The sequence below is a fragment of the Bufo gargarizans genome, chromosome 1 (assembly GCF_014858855.1).
Source record: "Bufo gargarizans isolate SCDJY-AF-19 chromosome 1, ASM1485885v1, whole genome shotgun sequence".
NCBI classification, from domain to species: domain Eukaryota; kingdom Metazoa; phylum Chordata; class Amphibia; order Anura; family Bufonidae; genus Bufo; species Bufo gargarizans.
In genome coordinates, this window is record NC_058080.1 from 477,304,891 (window position 1) to 477,321,279 (window position 16,389).

The 16,389-nt window shown below is 42.4% G+C and overlaps 1 protein-coding gene across 2 annotated transcripts in view; it reads right to left on the reverse strand.

Annotated features, from left to right (window-relative positions):
- LOC122922787 (aminopeptidase O (putative)) overlaps positions 1-16,389 on the reverse strand; it is a 435,225-nt gene that overhangs the window by 80,490 nt on the left and 338,346 nt on the right. For both annotated transcript variants that reach the window (XM_044273518.1, XM_044273526.1), the window contains exons 13-14: positions 4,682-4,744; positions 3,629-3,715 (exon numbers count right to left, since the gene is read on the reverse strand). In XM_044273518.1, the coding sequence (XP_044129453.1) occupies positions 3,629-3,715; positions 4,682-4,744 (150 nt within the window). The remainder of the gene's footprint in view (positions 1-3,628; positions 3,716-4,681; positions 4,745-16,389) is intronic.

Here is a 16,389-nt window from a genome sequence, read left to right on the forward strand (position 1 = left end):
TAGAATAACATTATTGTTTGGTATATCATTGATATACTTGATATATATTTTATTCCTTTTCTTCATATTTCTTTTTAATTTGACGTTAGTCTACCAGAAATGAGAATTTTTTAATCCAAAAAATAAGGCTCAATATCTAATTAAAATGATAAAAAAAGTTAAAAAGAAAATATAATAGAGCTAGAGATCAAAAACTACTCAAAAGCTATTGATGTTGCTCATAGCCGACTTCTCCTATGCAGAAATAAAATGGAAATTATTATGACAGACCGTAGACTATTGGGCTCCAGATAAAACACAGCCCCAAGGCAATCATCTGCAACATCCCAAGAGTCCAGAATATTAAAGTCAAGTGGTGGTGGCAGGGCGGAGTATGAAAACCAATTGGATCGGTCCATGTATTTGACCATGTAAAGTATAGGTTTACATAAAATAAACCTACAGAAGGGTCTGTGTGAAATAAACCCATAGAAGTGACTCTATGAAAAGAAACTCCATAATATGCTTTCATTATCAGGGAGCAAGATGTTGGGAAAATAATTTTTCTCCTTCTATTTCCTTGTCAGTTGATCGGCAGACCAAGCCCGTTTTACAACAGGTAAAGGCGGAGAGAGATTCCAAAATAATAGGAATACATAGGAATAAACATGAAAAGTTTCATCAAGTAGAATCTACATTTTAAATATCATCACATGGAAATTTGGTACAGATGATTGATCTTATTTATTAATTTTTTTACTTTTTTACCCAAAATTTACCAGACATGCCATAAAAACAGCACTGACATCTTGGATTTTACCCGGAAACTCCTATTCTTATCATCATATTGTATGGAATAAATGAAAACCTTTAGTTTGATATTGCTCTACTTCATGAAATGCACACTGGCTGTATGTTGCGCCAGACACTCTTTTGTCTGGGTGCTTAAAAAGGCTTGGAGCCCTCACAAATATGATCTTAAATCTTCTTAATACCTCCTTGACTCCCTTAAAAATAATGAGACAAGTCCTTTAAATCTGCAGCCAAATATCTCCATTACATGATTGCCATGAAGTCTGAGCTCACATAACTAAAATAACACCCTACATACAGTAATCCATTAAAACTTTACCAACTGGTTAAACAAAGACAACATTGTCCAGAGCATTGTGTGACTGCTTGGTGTTCCTTCTTTACTATGTGCACTATGGAAAGTTCACCACTAGCCAGACATGAAAGCACACACATTAGATGCTTTACTAACAGATAGCCATACAAACCCAATATGAAATGCAGAAACCACAAAGCGATACTAGTAGGCACATAAAAATGTTCATCATATATCATCTCATCAGAGGAACTAACATAAATCAGGCATTTGCCATGATAAATGTATTGTTAAGGAACACCTAACCATGAAATGAATGAGTAAGTGTAGATTCACATGTAGCAGTTAAAACGGCATAAAAACCAAACTGGAAAAAAAGGCTTGTGTTGTGGCCATGGTTTTGATGCAGTTTATGGGTGAAATATGCTACATTAAAGTTTAATTTGAACTAAAAAGTGTACCCACATTGTAGTGCTGTTCTAACCACTCCTCAAACACTACGTGTGAATATACCCTAATACAGTGGAGCTATATATGACTTTATATATGACTTTAATGCTACAATCACAATAGAAGTTAGTATGAGAATATTCTGTGCATAAATAAAAATAATCAAAAATCTAAAAAGTGATTCCCCAATTTGTGCAAAAAAAAAACCCCAACAATAACACACAATTCCAATTGTCCATAGATTAATCTTTTTTTGTCCTGCACCAGTTCGACTTAAAGTGGAGGAAAAGTTGTTTCTGGAAATTATGAGAGGTGCCTGACTGAAGGGAGGGATGTTAAAGAGTGATAAGAAGTAAACCAAGGCAGATCTAATTATTGCGGCAGAGGAAACGACTTAGACAGGGAGTAAGTAATGGCTGTTTTAAACTTTTAATTGCACATCTTTGAGTCTGCTTTGGACCAAAAGTACTTCATTATGCTGCTTTAATCTGCTGCGCTCTGTTCCAGCGCTCGGGGCAGCAGACCAGCCTCCCTGTTGTTTCTGATTCCACAGCAAACTGACCAACTACAGATGGCACTGGGTGACTGGAAAAAAGTGTTAACACCTTCACTGCCCAGCGCCATCTCCCTATCATATAATCTAGAGTAGCAGCTCGGTACAAGATATGGAAAGGAAAGATACGGAGTTCCGTTTTCACACACAAAAATGACAATACATCAGCTTTATAAAGTGTGTAAAATAGAAAATGTCTGCGGGTAACCGCAAAAAGGTCAACTGCCTGATTTATAGCAATGGAAACCTTTTCTACTCTCCTGCTCCAGAAGCAGGTACGGTAAGTAATTCAATAATTGTTGACCAGGGCAGTATCAGGCAAGAAGAAATCCCAAACTATTGTGTGCTTAGCGGAACTTTTGAAATCCCATAAACTATAGGCTTTAGTGGCGTATGTAGATTTTAACATGGCTAGTAGTAGGGGTACATGTCCTATAAGCATGCCACAAAGTCGCTTAATATCTTGACATATTACAGCATATTCTGACAAAAATTTATTTTACAACTAGAAAAAATACAATTTCGTATACGTATTAAGATAACATCTAATCTACACAATGCAAAATGTCTGTACTTAGCCACAGTTGCTAAAGCATTAATTCCTAAAAACGTACATATTCTTGATTTATAGGGTCAAATTCAGAGAGATAAGGGATCACGGAGTGCAAGACCAACAGAGTATGTGTGTTACATATGCTGTGCAGAGGGGGGGAAACAGGTTTGCATTAACAGTGGTAACATTAGTCGTAACCTCAAATTGCCTTCTAACTTAGCCCCATTATATCAAAGTCTGGATTCAGAAAATAAATCTACTTTATACTTGTCAGAAAAGCTGAAGCATTAAGTGAAATATTATCGCACTCTGTCACATCCATTATGAAACAGCCACTAAATCACACAGGGCATAACCTGGGGAAGGAGCAGTTATTGTAAAAAAAAAAAAAAGCATGCCTGCAGTATACAGAGAAACCCTAAAGAATCACGTGCTTGGTCCTTCACTTAAAGATGAGCGTCTGCCTATATATTTTCTTTCTTATTTCAAATGCCATAGGATTTAGTTTCTATAGAAAAACTTTTCTGGGCTGCCTGCCATTTCTGGGGCCCCTCAGTCTGTTTGCAAGAAACAACAGTATGTGTACACTCACCTTAGTGATTATGCAAGAAGATCGGTTATATGATCATATTACATAAAACAAATCCATACACATAATTGCACAGCACCGGTTTACATATATACATTTTAGTGGGTTTTTAACCATACCAGCTGAAAAGTATAGATAAACTACAAATATATATATAGATTTTTTTAGAGAGGTTTTTCACCGTTTGTGCATTTTACAGTCTGAGGTTGTATCTTCACTGTGGTCACTGTATATATATATAAATATATATATAGTGAGAATACAACCATACAACCTCAGACTGTAAAAGGCACAAACAAATGTTCCAAAGTTTTAGAAAGGCACAAATAAAAAGGGGCGAGGGGGAATGTTCTTGCAAAAGAATACGATGCACAGTAAAGAGCAGCAGACTTTTACCTTTTCATCAAATTCTTCGCAATGTTGTCGCTTTCGTCCCGTGCCTCCTCGTCTGTTTTTCTGGTTTAGTTGAATCCACTTCGAGACCTGGGTTTGAAATGACAGAGTTTGTTTAGAGAGATACTCTACGTGTGTGCAGATGGCCTATGTGCGTAAGAAACTATAAACAGACGCTACACACATTTTTCCATTGCTTCACTGGGTGGAAAAAAAAAACTTATCCTCTTCAGCCTGAAATAAGGTTCCTAAAATATGCATACTTCATATACTTGATAAGTGAGAGAATTAAGACTTATCTCTGGGAAACTCTCTCAGTAAAGTTTGCATTTTTTGGTGAAATCAGAACACACGAGATCAGAATTAAGTCTGTTTCCATCCCTGTCCTCCAGCTCTATACAGTGTAGACAAGCAATAGTCTTCTGGAGTGGCATAAAGGTAACAGTCGGAAACTTTTTCCATTATGTACTGGGATTTAGCATCCATTCTAGTGATGGCGTAGCACATTGCTCCAAGCTTCAATTCATTTATGCTTTATTACCTGGCTAGCTGACTGACCTTGAAGGGTTAATATACAGTACTGTACTGCTTGAACAAGATTGTATTACCTATTCAGTTATATCATCTGGTCTAAATATCATATGGGATACAATTGGGGACAGGGGGAGGGGGGAGAAATCACCTGCATTCTTCTAGAAGACAAAGGAGGCTGCTCTCCTACCTCTGGAACAATGACTAGCCTAACATTTCTGCACTCTACTTCTTAACCTGGTCACCTTGACTGGTGTTACCAACTGTGCACAACTCTAGTAGTGACCACACTGTAAAGTCTCCCCTCACATCTTCTTTTTCCAAGTGAAGACAAAGTACATTCCACGTCACTAACAACTCCACAAGACATGATCTCCAGGCATTGAGCTTCAGATGCTCTTGGAGAGAACTCTCATTACTAGAGTTGAGAAGGTGCTTCCCCTGCAATGTGAACAGCAACAGGTACAGGACAATAGACAGGGGAGTATAGGGGAGAAGGCATCTTCCTCCTTATGTTATCCTTACCTCTTGTTTGACTTGCTGCACTAGTCCATTTCCTGTCCATGTCTGGCTTTCCTCCAGCAAGGGCTACATAAGGAGACACAAGTAAAGAAGAGCGATCTTTTCGTCATGAAGGCAGCCAATCAGCAGCACAAATAATAGCATGAGGAATGTATCTAAGACTTTCGTTCATCTTGTGCCTACAGGGCCAGCAGTCACATCTTCCCTGTAGGCTGTGCATCCTAGCAGTGGTGAGGGAGATGCGGCCTCCCTCCCTTCTTCCTTCCCTCAGCTGCCTGTCTGCAGGGAAGAATGGTGAGGAGAGTGTACAAACGTGTCTTGTTAGGAAATGAAACACCTCCAGCTTGTGCTGTGTCTGCTGGGGAGGAGCCTGCACACTACAGTGGGCTGGAGATAGAGGCTTTCCCGGCAATATTTGTCCAGTGTCAGCCTCAAATACTTTGCTTGCATGATTGCTCTCACACAAAGTTTTTTTTTCTTTCCTCTCTTCTTCACAGAAACACATTGCAGGATTACTTCTGGAATGCACAGGGCGGCAATGCTTAGACTATCAGCTATTAAATAATCAGCAAGTTCTTCACAGCTCACACACACCCCATGCTGCTAAATACCTAGAGGAATACACCTTGTGCCGCAACGCCCTGCCTCACAGCTATAGTCCAGACACTAAGTTATGCAAAGTGTGCAGGGATTTGGGGCAGAAGCCAGCAAGACCGCCTGCTGTTAAGACAACTCACACATTATAGGATTTTCTACATACTTCAAGTACTACGGTAAATCTGGTCGAGCACAGGTGGAGTATACTTTACTGACAATACTGGAAAATAACTACATGTATTGCCAATTATCTTGTCTTCCTGAAGATGCTTATTGATATAGTGTCACCTTAAAAAAATCTTTTGAATAGCAGTATAAGACGGCATTCACATGGGCCAAGTACAGTCAATAAAATGCGGTCTTTGTGATGGCTACATTTCCCAGACCGACAGTGGCTCATATGATCTAGAATCACTGCATCCTAGTGAGCTATAATGCCGTGAGTTCCAGTCCGACTTCTGGCCTTGTTGTCCCGTACTCAAATGATACTGTGAGTACAGGACAGTAGACCCACGTGGGAACTCACATCACAAATTACTATGATGCATATGATCTAGAATCACTGCATCCTAGTGATCTATAATGCCGTGAGTTCCAGTCCGACTTCCGGCCTTGTTGTCCCGTACTCAAATGATGCTGTGAGTACAGGACAGTAGACCCACACTGGAACTCACATCACAAATTACTATGATGCAGTGAGCTCAGCTCACATGAGCAGTAGTTAGTCTGGGAAATGTGGCCATCACAAGGACAACACACGGCCCATGTGACTGCAGCCCAAGGCGTGGCATAAAATTAGATTAGAGAAATTAAACTCCAATGCTTATTTATTTTACGCATTTATATAGCGCTACTAATTTCCGCAGCGCTTTAAGGGCATTAGCATCAAGCTGTCCCCAATGGGGTTCACAATCTAAATTCCCTATCAGTATGTCTTTGGAGTGTGGGAGGAAACCGGAGAACCTGGAGGCAACCGGAGTACCCCCATGCACACATACAAGAGAACATACAAACTCCATGCAGATGTTGTCCTTGGTCGGATTCTAACCCAGGACCCCAGCGCTGCAAGGCACCAGTGCTAACCACTGAGCCAACATGGTCCAAATAACTAAGATAAAGCCCCCTTTCAGAAGAGCGAGTTCTACGCATCTGACTTTTTCTCCGGTCAAAAATAACCGATCTCTAACGGAAGTGACACAAACTGATCATAACCGATGCTCAAAATAACAGATCTGTTTTCATTTCTGTTCTTCTGACAGATCAGACAGAATATAAAAAATGAGTATACCTTTATTGTTACCAGTCTAAGGCCTCATGCACACAACCGTAGTTTTGGTCCACATCCATTCAGCATATTTTGAAGATTAGGTCCACACCCATTAATTTCAATGGGGCCGCAAAAGATGCGAACAGCACATTGTGTGCTGTACACATCTGTATTTTCGTTCCGCGGACCCGCAAAAACAAAATAGAAAATTCCCTATTCTCGTTCGTGTTACGGATAGTTCATTAACCCGTGCCAGTGAGTTCCTAAGGTGTGGCATGTTGCCCCATATTGTTGGAAAAAGCAGGACACTTTTTCTTCTGCAGCATCACTGCTGAAAAGCTGCAAGCAGTATCAGTCAACATAATCTAACGTGCCCAAAACGCATAGACGTGAACGGATGCCACTTTCAGCATCTATTGTGACTTGTGAGTAATTAAAACAAACAATCCACTTGCTCGTTCATCTCTTCATACCATTGCTGGAGGTGGGCTACTTTTTTGTGGGCTACCCTGTATATATTAATTCTATTTCCATATAGAGAAAACAGTAAGTATAGAACCATTATAGTGAGTCTCTTCTGTAACTTCATTATAACCAAGTCTATAATACAATGTGAATATTAGAAGTGCCCCATTTAGAGGTATGGAATACAGAGTACCGTATCTTGTATTCTATATTGTTGTATTAACTTGCCAGTAAGATTTTGGAGTGCAGAAGAAAACCAGAGTACAAGGAAAAAGGAAAAGTACAATGAGAAATAGAAAAATAAAAACTGAAATCTAGAAATCCTTAAAGGGATTCTCCAGGAATTATTTAACATGGCTGCAAGCAACATGTCCTAGAATAGGAGCAGGACCGGTTGCTACCATTTGCAGAGCTGCCTAGAGGGGTGAGGGGCAGGGGTACACCACCAATGAGGCCAGGTGAGGTGATCGCCTCAGGCAGCACCAGGTAAAGAGGGGCAGCTGAAGGGCGATGGGCTGAAGGGAAGGGGTTAGGTTAAGAAATTGCCAATGGGGAGGGAGGGGCGCCATTTCAGTTTTCGCCTCAGGCAGCAGAAAGGCTAGGTGCACCCCTGGTGAGGGGACTTGGCCTCACAACACACTACGCTCTGGCACTTGCATATACTATACATTGGTGAGCGTTCCTGTCAGGCTGCTCAGCCATGAGGGCATATTGGATACAGGCTCACATTATTACCATGTATTGTAGACCAGCGTAGTCTATAAGAGGCAACCAGTCCTGCTCACAGTAAAAAAAAAAAAAAGTAGCTAGTTTATTACTCAAATTTCTTAATTTTCTAAAGGACTGCTAAGTATTTGCCAAGCCATTTAAATCTATCGAGGAATAAGTATACAAGTCATTGAAACAGTACAGTACCTCTAAACATTTTGGCAAGGCAGACAGCAAATATGTACCTTACCATGACATCTCCTTGCCAATAGTGCACACAAGTACAACTCAACGTAAAACCAGCATGCTCTTTAAAGGGTGGCCCACTGGTCATTTCTTACCAATGCCAAAATGTTCACATTTTATTGCAGCCTTAATAAAACTGTGGAGGCAATCTGCATCTGGCACAGGATGCACAGCTGTGGTAATTACTAATTCTAGCTGCTGCCAGGTCACTAGGGGTAGCTACACTGCCAAATGCAGCTAAATGTCAATAAAAGCATATTAGAAAATTGCTATCGACTCAATCAGCTAATATTTAGTGGAGCGTCTCTATCAAAGACAAACTATTCAATTAAACATAGGGGGAGTTAATCATAAAGGGAATATATTAAGCCAGTCTATGTTGGTGTACTTTATATCACATAAATTTGTCTTATCCTTAACCCCTTAAGGACCCCCGTCATACATGTACGGAGCTGGCGGAAGTGACTTGTATGGTGGGCTGATCGGGCGGGGGCAGGAGCTGCGCCCGCCTGATTAGCGGCACGGACCTGCACCTGCCCGATCAGGGGCACGGACCCGGCAGTCACCGACGATGCAGGCGTATTAACTAGGGATGAATGAATTGACTTCGATTCACATAAAACTTTGTTCTAATACTGTACGGAGCAGGAGCTTCGTACAGTATTAAAATGTACTGGCTCCGGACCCCGTAATAACATGGCTTTCCCACAAGGCCTTAATGAGGGGCCAAATTATTAAGGAGGCCTCGCGTTTGAAAAAAGAGAGGCAAGCGACACTGCTGAATCTCGAATCCAAGCTTAGCAGATTGGTAAAAGCGCACCAAAGAGTGCCTTTGTTATATTTACTTAGAGAAATTAAAAACGCCAAGTTCCAAATAAACATGATCCTCACAGATCGAACGGAGAAGGCACTGAGATGGACTGAATCCTACTACTATAGGTTTGCCAACAAACCTGACAAAATGCTAGCCCGCCAACTCAAAGCTAAGCAAACCATTAATCAGGTATTCCAGATTCGGTCAAAGACAGGCCAAATATCCTCCAACCCCGAAAACATTTATCAGACCTTTCATGCATTCTACCAAAAACTGTATGCTAAACCTAGCGGTACTCAAAGCCAGAACCTTAGCGACTTCTTAGCCTCTGTTAGTTTACCACGGGTCTCTCCTGAGGCAGTGGGTGACCTAGGCAGAATGGTTGTCAACGAGGAGGTGGAATTCTCCATCAAATCTCTGAAATTAGGCAAAGCCCCGGGACCGGACGGACTATCTGCCCTTTATTATAAAAAATTTACCCCCATCCTAACTCCACATATCACTAAATTGTGTAACCATATAATGCAAGGTAATACCCCACATCCTGACTTTTTGGCAGCTAACATAGCGGTAATCCCAAAACCCAAAAAAGATCACTTATCTCCCTCCAACTATAGACCAATTTCCTTGCTGAACTTAGATACTAAAATTCTCACGTCTATACTTGCACGTAGGCTCAATTGTTTGCTCCCGAACCTTATTAGTAAAGACCAGGTAGGGTTTATCCCGGGTAGGGAAGCCCCTGATAATATACGTAAAATCCTCAACCTGATTCAAGTAGCAAACAAAGGAAATACACCATTAGCTGTTCTGGCCCTTGATATAGAGAAGGCCTTTGATTCTGTCACGTGGGATTACTTACACTCAGTCCTCCAGTCAATGGGTATTAATGGCCCATTTGTACAAGTGGTTAGAGCTCTATATTCGAACCCAGTTGCATATCTCAAACTCCCGTCCCTGAATCCTGCCCCTATCCAGATACTTAGAGGTACGCGCCAGGGGTGCCCCTTATCTCCAGCACTTTTTGCCTTAGCTATGGAACCCCTAGCTATTTCTATTAGAGAGGACCAAAATGTTACAGGCGTTAGGGTTGGAGATAAGGAATACAAACTGAGCCTATTCGCTGACGACCTTCTCCTTTCCCTAACCAACCCCCTTGTCTCCCTACCAAACCTATTGCGAATTTTAGACAACTTCTCAAAGGCGTCCGGACTCCGGATCAATCATCAAAAATCCGAGCTCATGTTATGCAATACTCCACATCCCCTAAAATCTACTCTTTTAAAAAACTTCCAATTCCACTACCAACCGAGTCATATACCATATTTAGGCACAACTGTCCCCACCATTCCGCACCTGATGTATAAGATGAACTATATCCCTATGTACCGGGCTATTAGAGCAGACCTTAAGACCTGGAGCACATTGCCGATATCTTGGATAGGCAGGATACATATAGTTCGGATGGTGGTTTTACCTAAGCTCCTTTATCTATTCCGGACAATACCGTTACCGGTCCCGGGTGGGGATCTCCACGGCCTACAGAGAGAGGTGCTGAAATTCATATGGGGTAACAAACGTGCTCGTATAGCTCGGGCTATAATGTGTCGACATAAAACACAGGGTGGTCTTTCGGTTCCTGATTTCTTAAAATACTATAAAGCTGCTAGATTAGCCCAGCTCTTCCTGACACATACAAAACCTGAGACTCGCCCACTATGGGTCTCGATGGAGCAGTCCCTCTTCTCTCCTTGGTCGTGGAGAGCCCTACTCTGGTCTACACTTCCCATTCCGAAAAAGGTTCGCTCTGATTCGCCATTATCGTACCAGGCCCTCCTATTATGGAGATCAGTCAGATTTAAATTTTCATTGCAGTCAAAACTCTCTCCACTTCTACATTTGATTGGTAACCCTGCCTTTCCCCCAGGACTGAAGTCCTCTAATTTCAAGTGGTGGATTGATAATAAATGTACAAATCTGCACAGATTCCAGATCAGGGGGAGACTGATTGCCCTGAATGATTTTAGAGATAAATTTGACCTCCCTGGTAGTGAATCGTTCAGGGCTAATCAGGTCTTCTCATTTCTCCATTCTCTACAGACTGCCAACCAGAATTTGGACTTTACCCCCTTTGAGCGATTTGTGAATTTCTCTCTGTATAGGCAGGGATTATTGTCTAGATTATATAGCATGCTGGACCTCTCGCCCGAGGGGATTCGACTCCCATATATGACGGAATGGGACAGAGATACACAGTTAGACTGTCCATTATCTAGGTGGTTCTCTCGCTCTCAGACTCTGACAAAGACTTCTTGGCAGACCACACTAGCGGAGACCTCTGTGAAGATTCTTCATAGAACTCATCTAGTACCTTTTCGGTTGCACCGTATATATCCGGATGTGTCGCCACTCTGCTTTAGAGGGTGTACTGAGGAGGGTACAGTATACCATATCTGGTGGACATGTCCCCTTGTCCAGCAATTCTGGTCTAAAATTAGTAGGCTACTCACTACAATATTGGGATGCCCTTACCAAATTACGCCCGCCTTGTGCCTCCTAGGAGACAAACCTCCTGAAATTGTGTTGTTGCCTCCTAATTCTCAGCTGCTGATTACCGCTGGATTCTCCATTGATGTACGTTTCTGTTATTGTCGTACTATTTCTGTACTTAATGTATGACCATAATACATTTGTTATTATATTAGTGTTTGCAAATCGAGATGCTTTTATGATGATGAAAATATTTTTCAATAAAGCATTTGAAACATAAAATGTACTGGCTCCGATGAGCCGAAGTTATTGCTTTGCGAAGTCTAACTTCATAAATTAATTTGTACTGTAAAAAGCATTTCCCGAACTCGGGTTCGGTTCCAAGTCGGCTTGCCTTCTACGGAAGCCTATGAAATCCATTCCCTTAGGTTGGGTGTCACAGGCAGGCTGTCAGCATAAAAGCTGACTTGTAATGCATTGCAGAGGGGATCAGACCCCAGAAGTTGAAGTCCCAGAGTGGGACAAAAATAAAAAGTAAAAAAAAGCCCCTTTCTCAAAATAAAACACGTTAAATAAAATAGAAAAAAAACCTGACATATTGGGTATTTCCACGTCCGTAACGACCAGCTCTATAAAAATATCACATGATCCACCCCTTCACCTGAACGCCGTAGAAAAAAATAAATAAAAACAGTGTAAAAAAAGCCTTACATCGCAAAAAGTGTAATACCAAGCAATCAAAAAGTCATACGCACCCCAAAATAGTACTAATCAAACCATCACCTCATCCTGCAAAAAATGAGACTCTACCAAAAACAATCGACAAATAAAAAAAACTATGGCTCTCAGAATATGGAGACATGATTTTTCTGTTTCAAAAATGCTTTTATTGTGTAAAACATAAATAAATAAATAATAAACATATTAGGTATTGCCGAGTCCGAAACAACCTGCTGTATAAAAATATCACATGACCTAACCCTTCAGGTGAACACCATAAAAAAATATACCTTACACTGTTACCTTACATCACAGTGTAATACCAAGCTATCAAAAAGTCATACACACCCCAAAATAGTACCAATCAAACCGTCATCTCATCCTGAAAAAAAATGAGCCCCTACATAAGACAGTTGCTCAAAAAATATAAACTATGGCTTTCAGAATATGGAGACATAAAAAAAAATATTTTCAAAATGCTTTATTATGTAAAACTGAAACAAACAACCAAATATTTGGTATTGCTCTCTAAAAATAGCACATGATCTAATCTGTCAAATAAACATTGTAAAAAAATAAAAACGGTGCCAAAACAGCTATTTTTTGTTACCCTGCCTCACAAAAAGTGTAATATAGAGCGACCAAAAATCATATGTACCCTAAAATAGTACCAACAAAACTGCCACTTTATGCCGTAATTTCCAAAATGGGGTCACTTTTTTGGAGTTTCTACTCTAGGGGTGCATCAGGGGTCTTCAAATGTGACATGGCAACTTAAAATTATCCCAGTGAAATCTGCCCTCCAAAAACCATATGGCGCGCCTTTCCTTCTGCGCCGAGCCATGTGCCCATACAGCAGTTTAAGGTCACAAATATAGTGTTTCTGTAAACTACAGAATCAGGCTAATAAATATTGAGTTTTGTTTGGCTGTTAACCCTAGCTTTGTTACCGGAAAAAAATCTATTAAAATGGAAAATCTGCCCAAAAAGTGAAATTCCGAAATTTCATCTACATTTCCTTTAATTCTTGTGGAACACCTAAAGGGTTAATAATAGGGTTGAGCAAACACCTGGAAGTTCGGGTTCGCCGGATTCAGCCGAACTTTTCAGCAAAGTTCGGGTTCAGGACACGAACTTGACCCCGAAACCCATTGAAGTCATTGAAGTGATCTTTGGGGCACTAAAATGACTCTAAAAAAGTCATAGAAAGGGCTAGAGTGCTGCAAAAGGAAGCAAAATATTGGTAAGAGCAGGCCAAAATTCACTGAACACAAATGTGGATAGGGAAATTAATTAAAATAACAGAATAACAAAAAAAATGTTAAAAATAATTTTCTTGAACTAGGAGGCGAAGGTCAAAGTGGAGTAGGAGGTTGAGGAGGTGGTGGATATGGCGGTGTAGGTGGAAGCAGTGGTGGAGGAGGAGGAGGTAGCCAACACTATTTTTGTATTTTATTTTTTATAAATTTGGGAAGACCCCAAAACATTGAGAAATATAAAAAAGAAAACAAAGAGAAAGTGCGCTGGAGTATAAACAATGGCTGGATGCGGCCGGTATACTTGTCTATTCTGCACAAAGTACGGACAAGTCCTGTGGGATCCATGCCTAGTTCATTTTAATGAACGTGAGCTTGTCCACATTGGCGGCTGCGCTTGTCTGTGATCACCCCCCTGCCGTGCTGAACACACGTTTGGACAATACACTGGCCGCAGGGCAGGCCAGCACCTCCAAGGCGTAAAGAGCAAGCTCAGGCCATGTGCCCAATTTGGAGACCCAGAAGTTGAATGGGGTAGACCCATCAGTCAGTATGTGTCAGCGTGTGCACACGTACTGTTCCACCATGTTGATGAAATGCTGCCTCCTGTTACTGTTCCATATCAGCTGGTGGTGCTGGTTGTTGTGGCGTGCTGACAACGCTTTTCCACATTTCGGCCATGCTAACCCTCCCTTCTGAGGTGCTGGCGGTGCCACAACTGTGTTGGTGGCTTCTTACTCCTCCTCTGCCTTCACCTTGTGTTTCCACTGAGCCCACGGTGTCAGGTTGGAATGCCATCAGCAACGTGTCTACCAGCAGGTGCGCTTGTACTCGCACATCTTCTGATCACGCTCCAGTGATGGAATTAAGGACGGCACGTTGTCCTTGTAGCGGGGATCCAGCAGGGAGGACACCCAGTAATCAGCACTGGTTAGAATGTGGGCAACTCGGCAGTCGTTGCGCAGGCACTGCAGCATGTAGTAGCTCATGTGTGCCAGGCTGCCCAGAGGCAACGACAAGCTGTCCTCTGTGGGAGGTGTATCGTCTGTGTCCTCTGTATTCCCCTAAGAGCTGCTTTGGGTGCCACCCTGCTGTTAACACTGTTCATCCTCATCATCCTCCTCCAGAACTGTGCTGTGGCTGGACAATTGTGTACCTGGCCTCTGTTGGTGCAGGAATCCACCCTCCGAGCCACTTGTGAATGACTGGCCTGATAACCGTGGAAATGATCACTCTTCTTCCTCCTGTGTCACATTCTCTTCCATCATTGCCCGAAGCGTTTTTTCAAGGAGACATAGAAGTGGGATAGTAACGCTGAGGACTGAGTCATCGGCACTGGCCATGTTGGTGGAGTACTCGAAACAGCGCAACGCGGCACACATGTCCTGCATGGAGGCCTACTTGTTGGTGGTGCTGTTCCACAGAGCGACTCAATCATGCGTGCTGCAGCTGAAACTTCACTCTCGCCTGCTGCTGCTCGCACAGTCTCTCCAGCATGTGCAAGGTGGAGTTCCACCTTGTGGGCATGTCGAATATGAGGCGGTGAGCAGGAAGGCCGAAGTTATGCTGCAGCGCACACAGGCGAGCAGCAGCAGGGTGAGAACGCCGAAAGCGCGCACAGACGGACTGCACTTTCTGCAGCAGCTCTGACATATCGGTAAATCTTTCAGGAAAGTCTGCACCACCAAATTCAGCACATGTGCCAGGCAAAGGATGTGCGGTAAACCGGCTAGGCCCAGAGATGCTACTAGATTTCGCCCATTATCGCACACCAACAGGCCGGGCTTGAGGCTCAGTGGCATCATCTTCCACCCACTCTTCACCCCTGCCCTCCTTGTGTCACCGCTACTTCTGTGAGAAGGTCTGTTAGATGTTCTTCTCTACCTGCATGACGTTCTTTGTTTTGGTTTCACTTTGTCATCTCCTTTCCTTCTCCCAGCTGTCACCTATTTACACTAATTGTCTCCCTTTATATTCCCTCCCATACTGCCTCACTTTGCGGTTTATACTTCTTCCTGGATTGTGTTCACTGCTGGAGGCTGCTTCTGCTGGCTCCTCAGATAAGTCTGTTTCCCTTATTTGTGTTTTCCTTGCTGGCTTGATTCTAGGTGACCCTGACTCCGTCTGTATTAAGTGCAGGGAGCCGGTGGTCGTGTCCCCTCACTATTATAGGGTTTTCAGGTGTCACATAGTATTAGGTACGTGGGCATGCAATAGTCTACCATAAAGACCTTTGCATGGGCATAGCATTTAGGGAGAGCTCTAGGGATTTTATAGGGCTCACCCATATGCTCCTTAGTTTGGGATCAAGCCAGTCGGATGTTTATTTATAAGTTCCAGCTTTCTGCAACACCATCCGTGACACCTTGTCGGTCTGCACACTGCAGAAAGCCGCAGCAGCGTTTTGTGATCATCAGAGATGTGCTGCGGTGGTCCTCCCATGTCTAAATCTTGAAACATAAGTGGTTGGGCATCAGTGCACTCAATCTCTTCCACTTCTGGAGCAGGGCTATGTGAACGGCCCTCGGAAACTCTGCCAGCAGAGTAATCAAAAAGCATAAGAGACTGTTGCATGACTTGGGGTTCAGACTACTTGGCTGGTTTGCAAAGGGGTGAGGTGAAAGACAGATGCCCATGGGCTGCAATTCTGCGGTTTAATCAGGGGACGGGTTGGAAGACAATGCAAAGGAACTGGACCCTCACCATTTGTACACCGGTATTCGGGCCTACAAAATAACACTGAACGTTCTGTCGCCTACGTGCACCTGTAGCTGTCACAGAATGACCACGTCCTCTCCCTGCAACAGGAGCTCCACCAACCCAAGCAGTACCATGACCCTTATTTGATGCTCTCCTCATTCTTTGAGGTCACCCACTGAACTAACAGACAGATTAACTATATTATTTTCCCTGTCACATATGCAGTACAGGTGTACTTCATGCAATAAATGGATATATGACGTGCACCTAACTAACAGATGGATTGACAATATCAATTTCCCTGTCACATATGCAGTGCAGGTGTACTTCACGCCATAAATGGGTATATGACGTGCACCTAACTAACAGACAGATTAACTATATCAATTTCTTTGTCACGTATGCAGTGCTGGTGTACTTCACACAATAAATGGGTATATGACGTGCA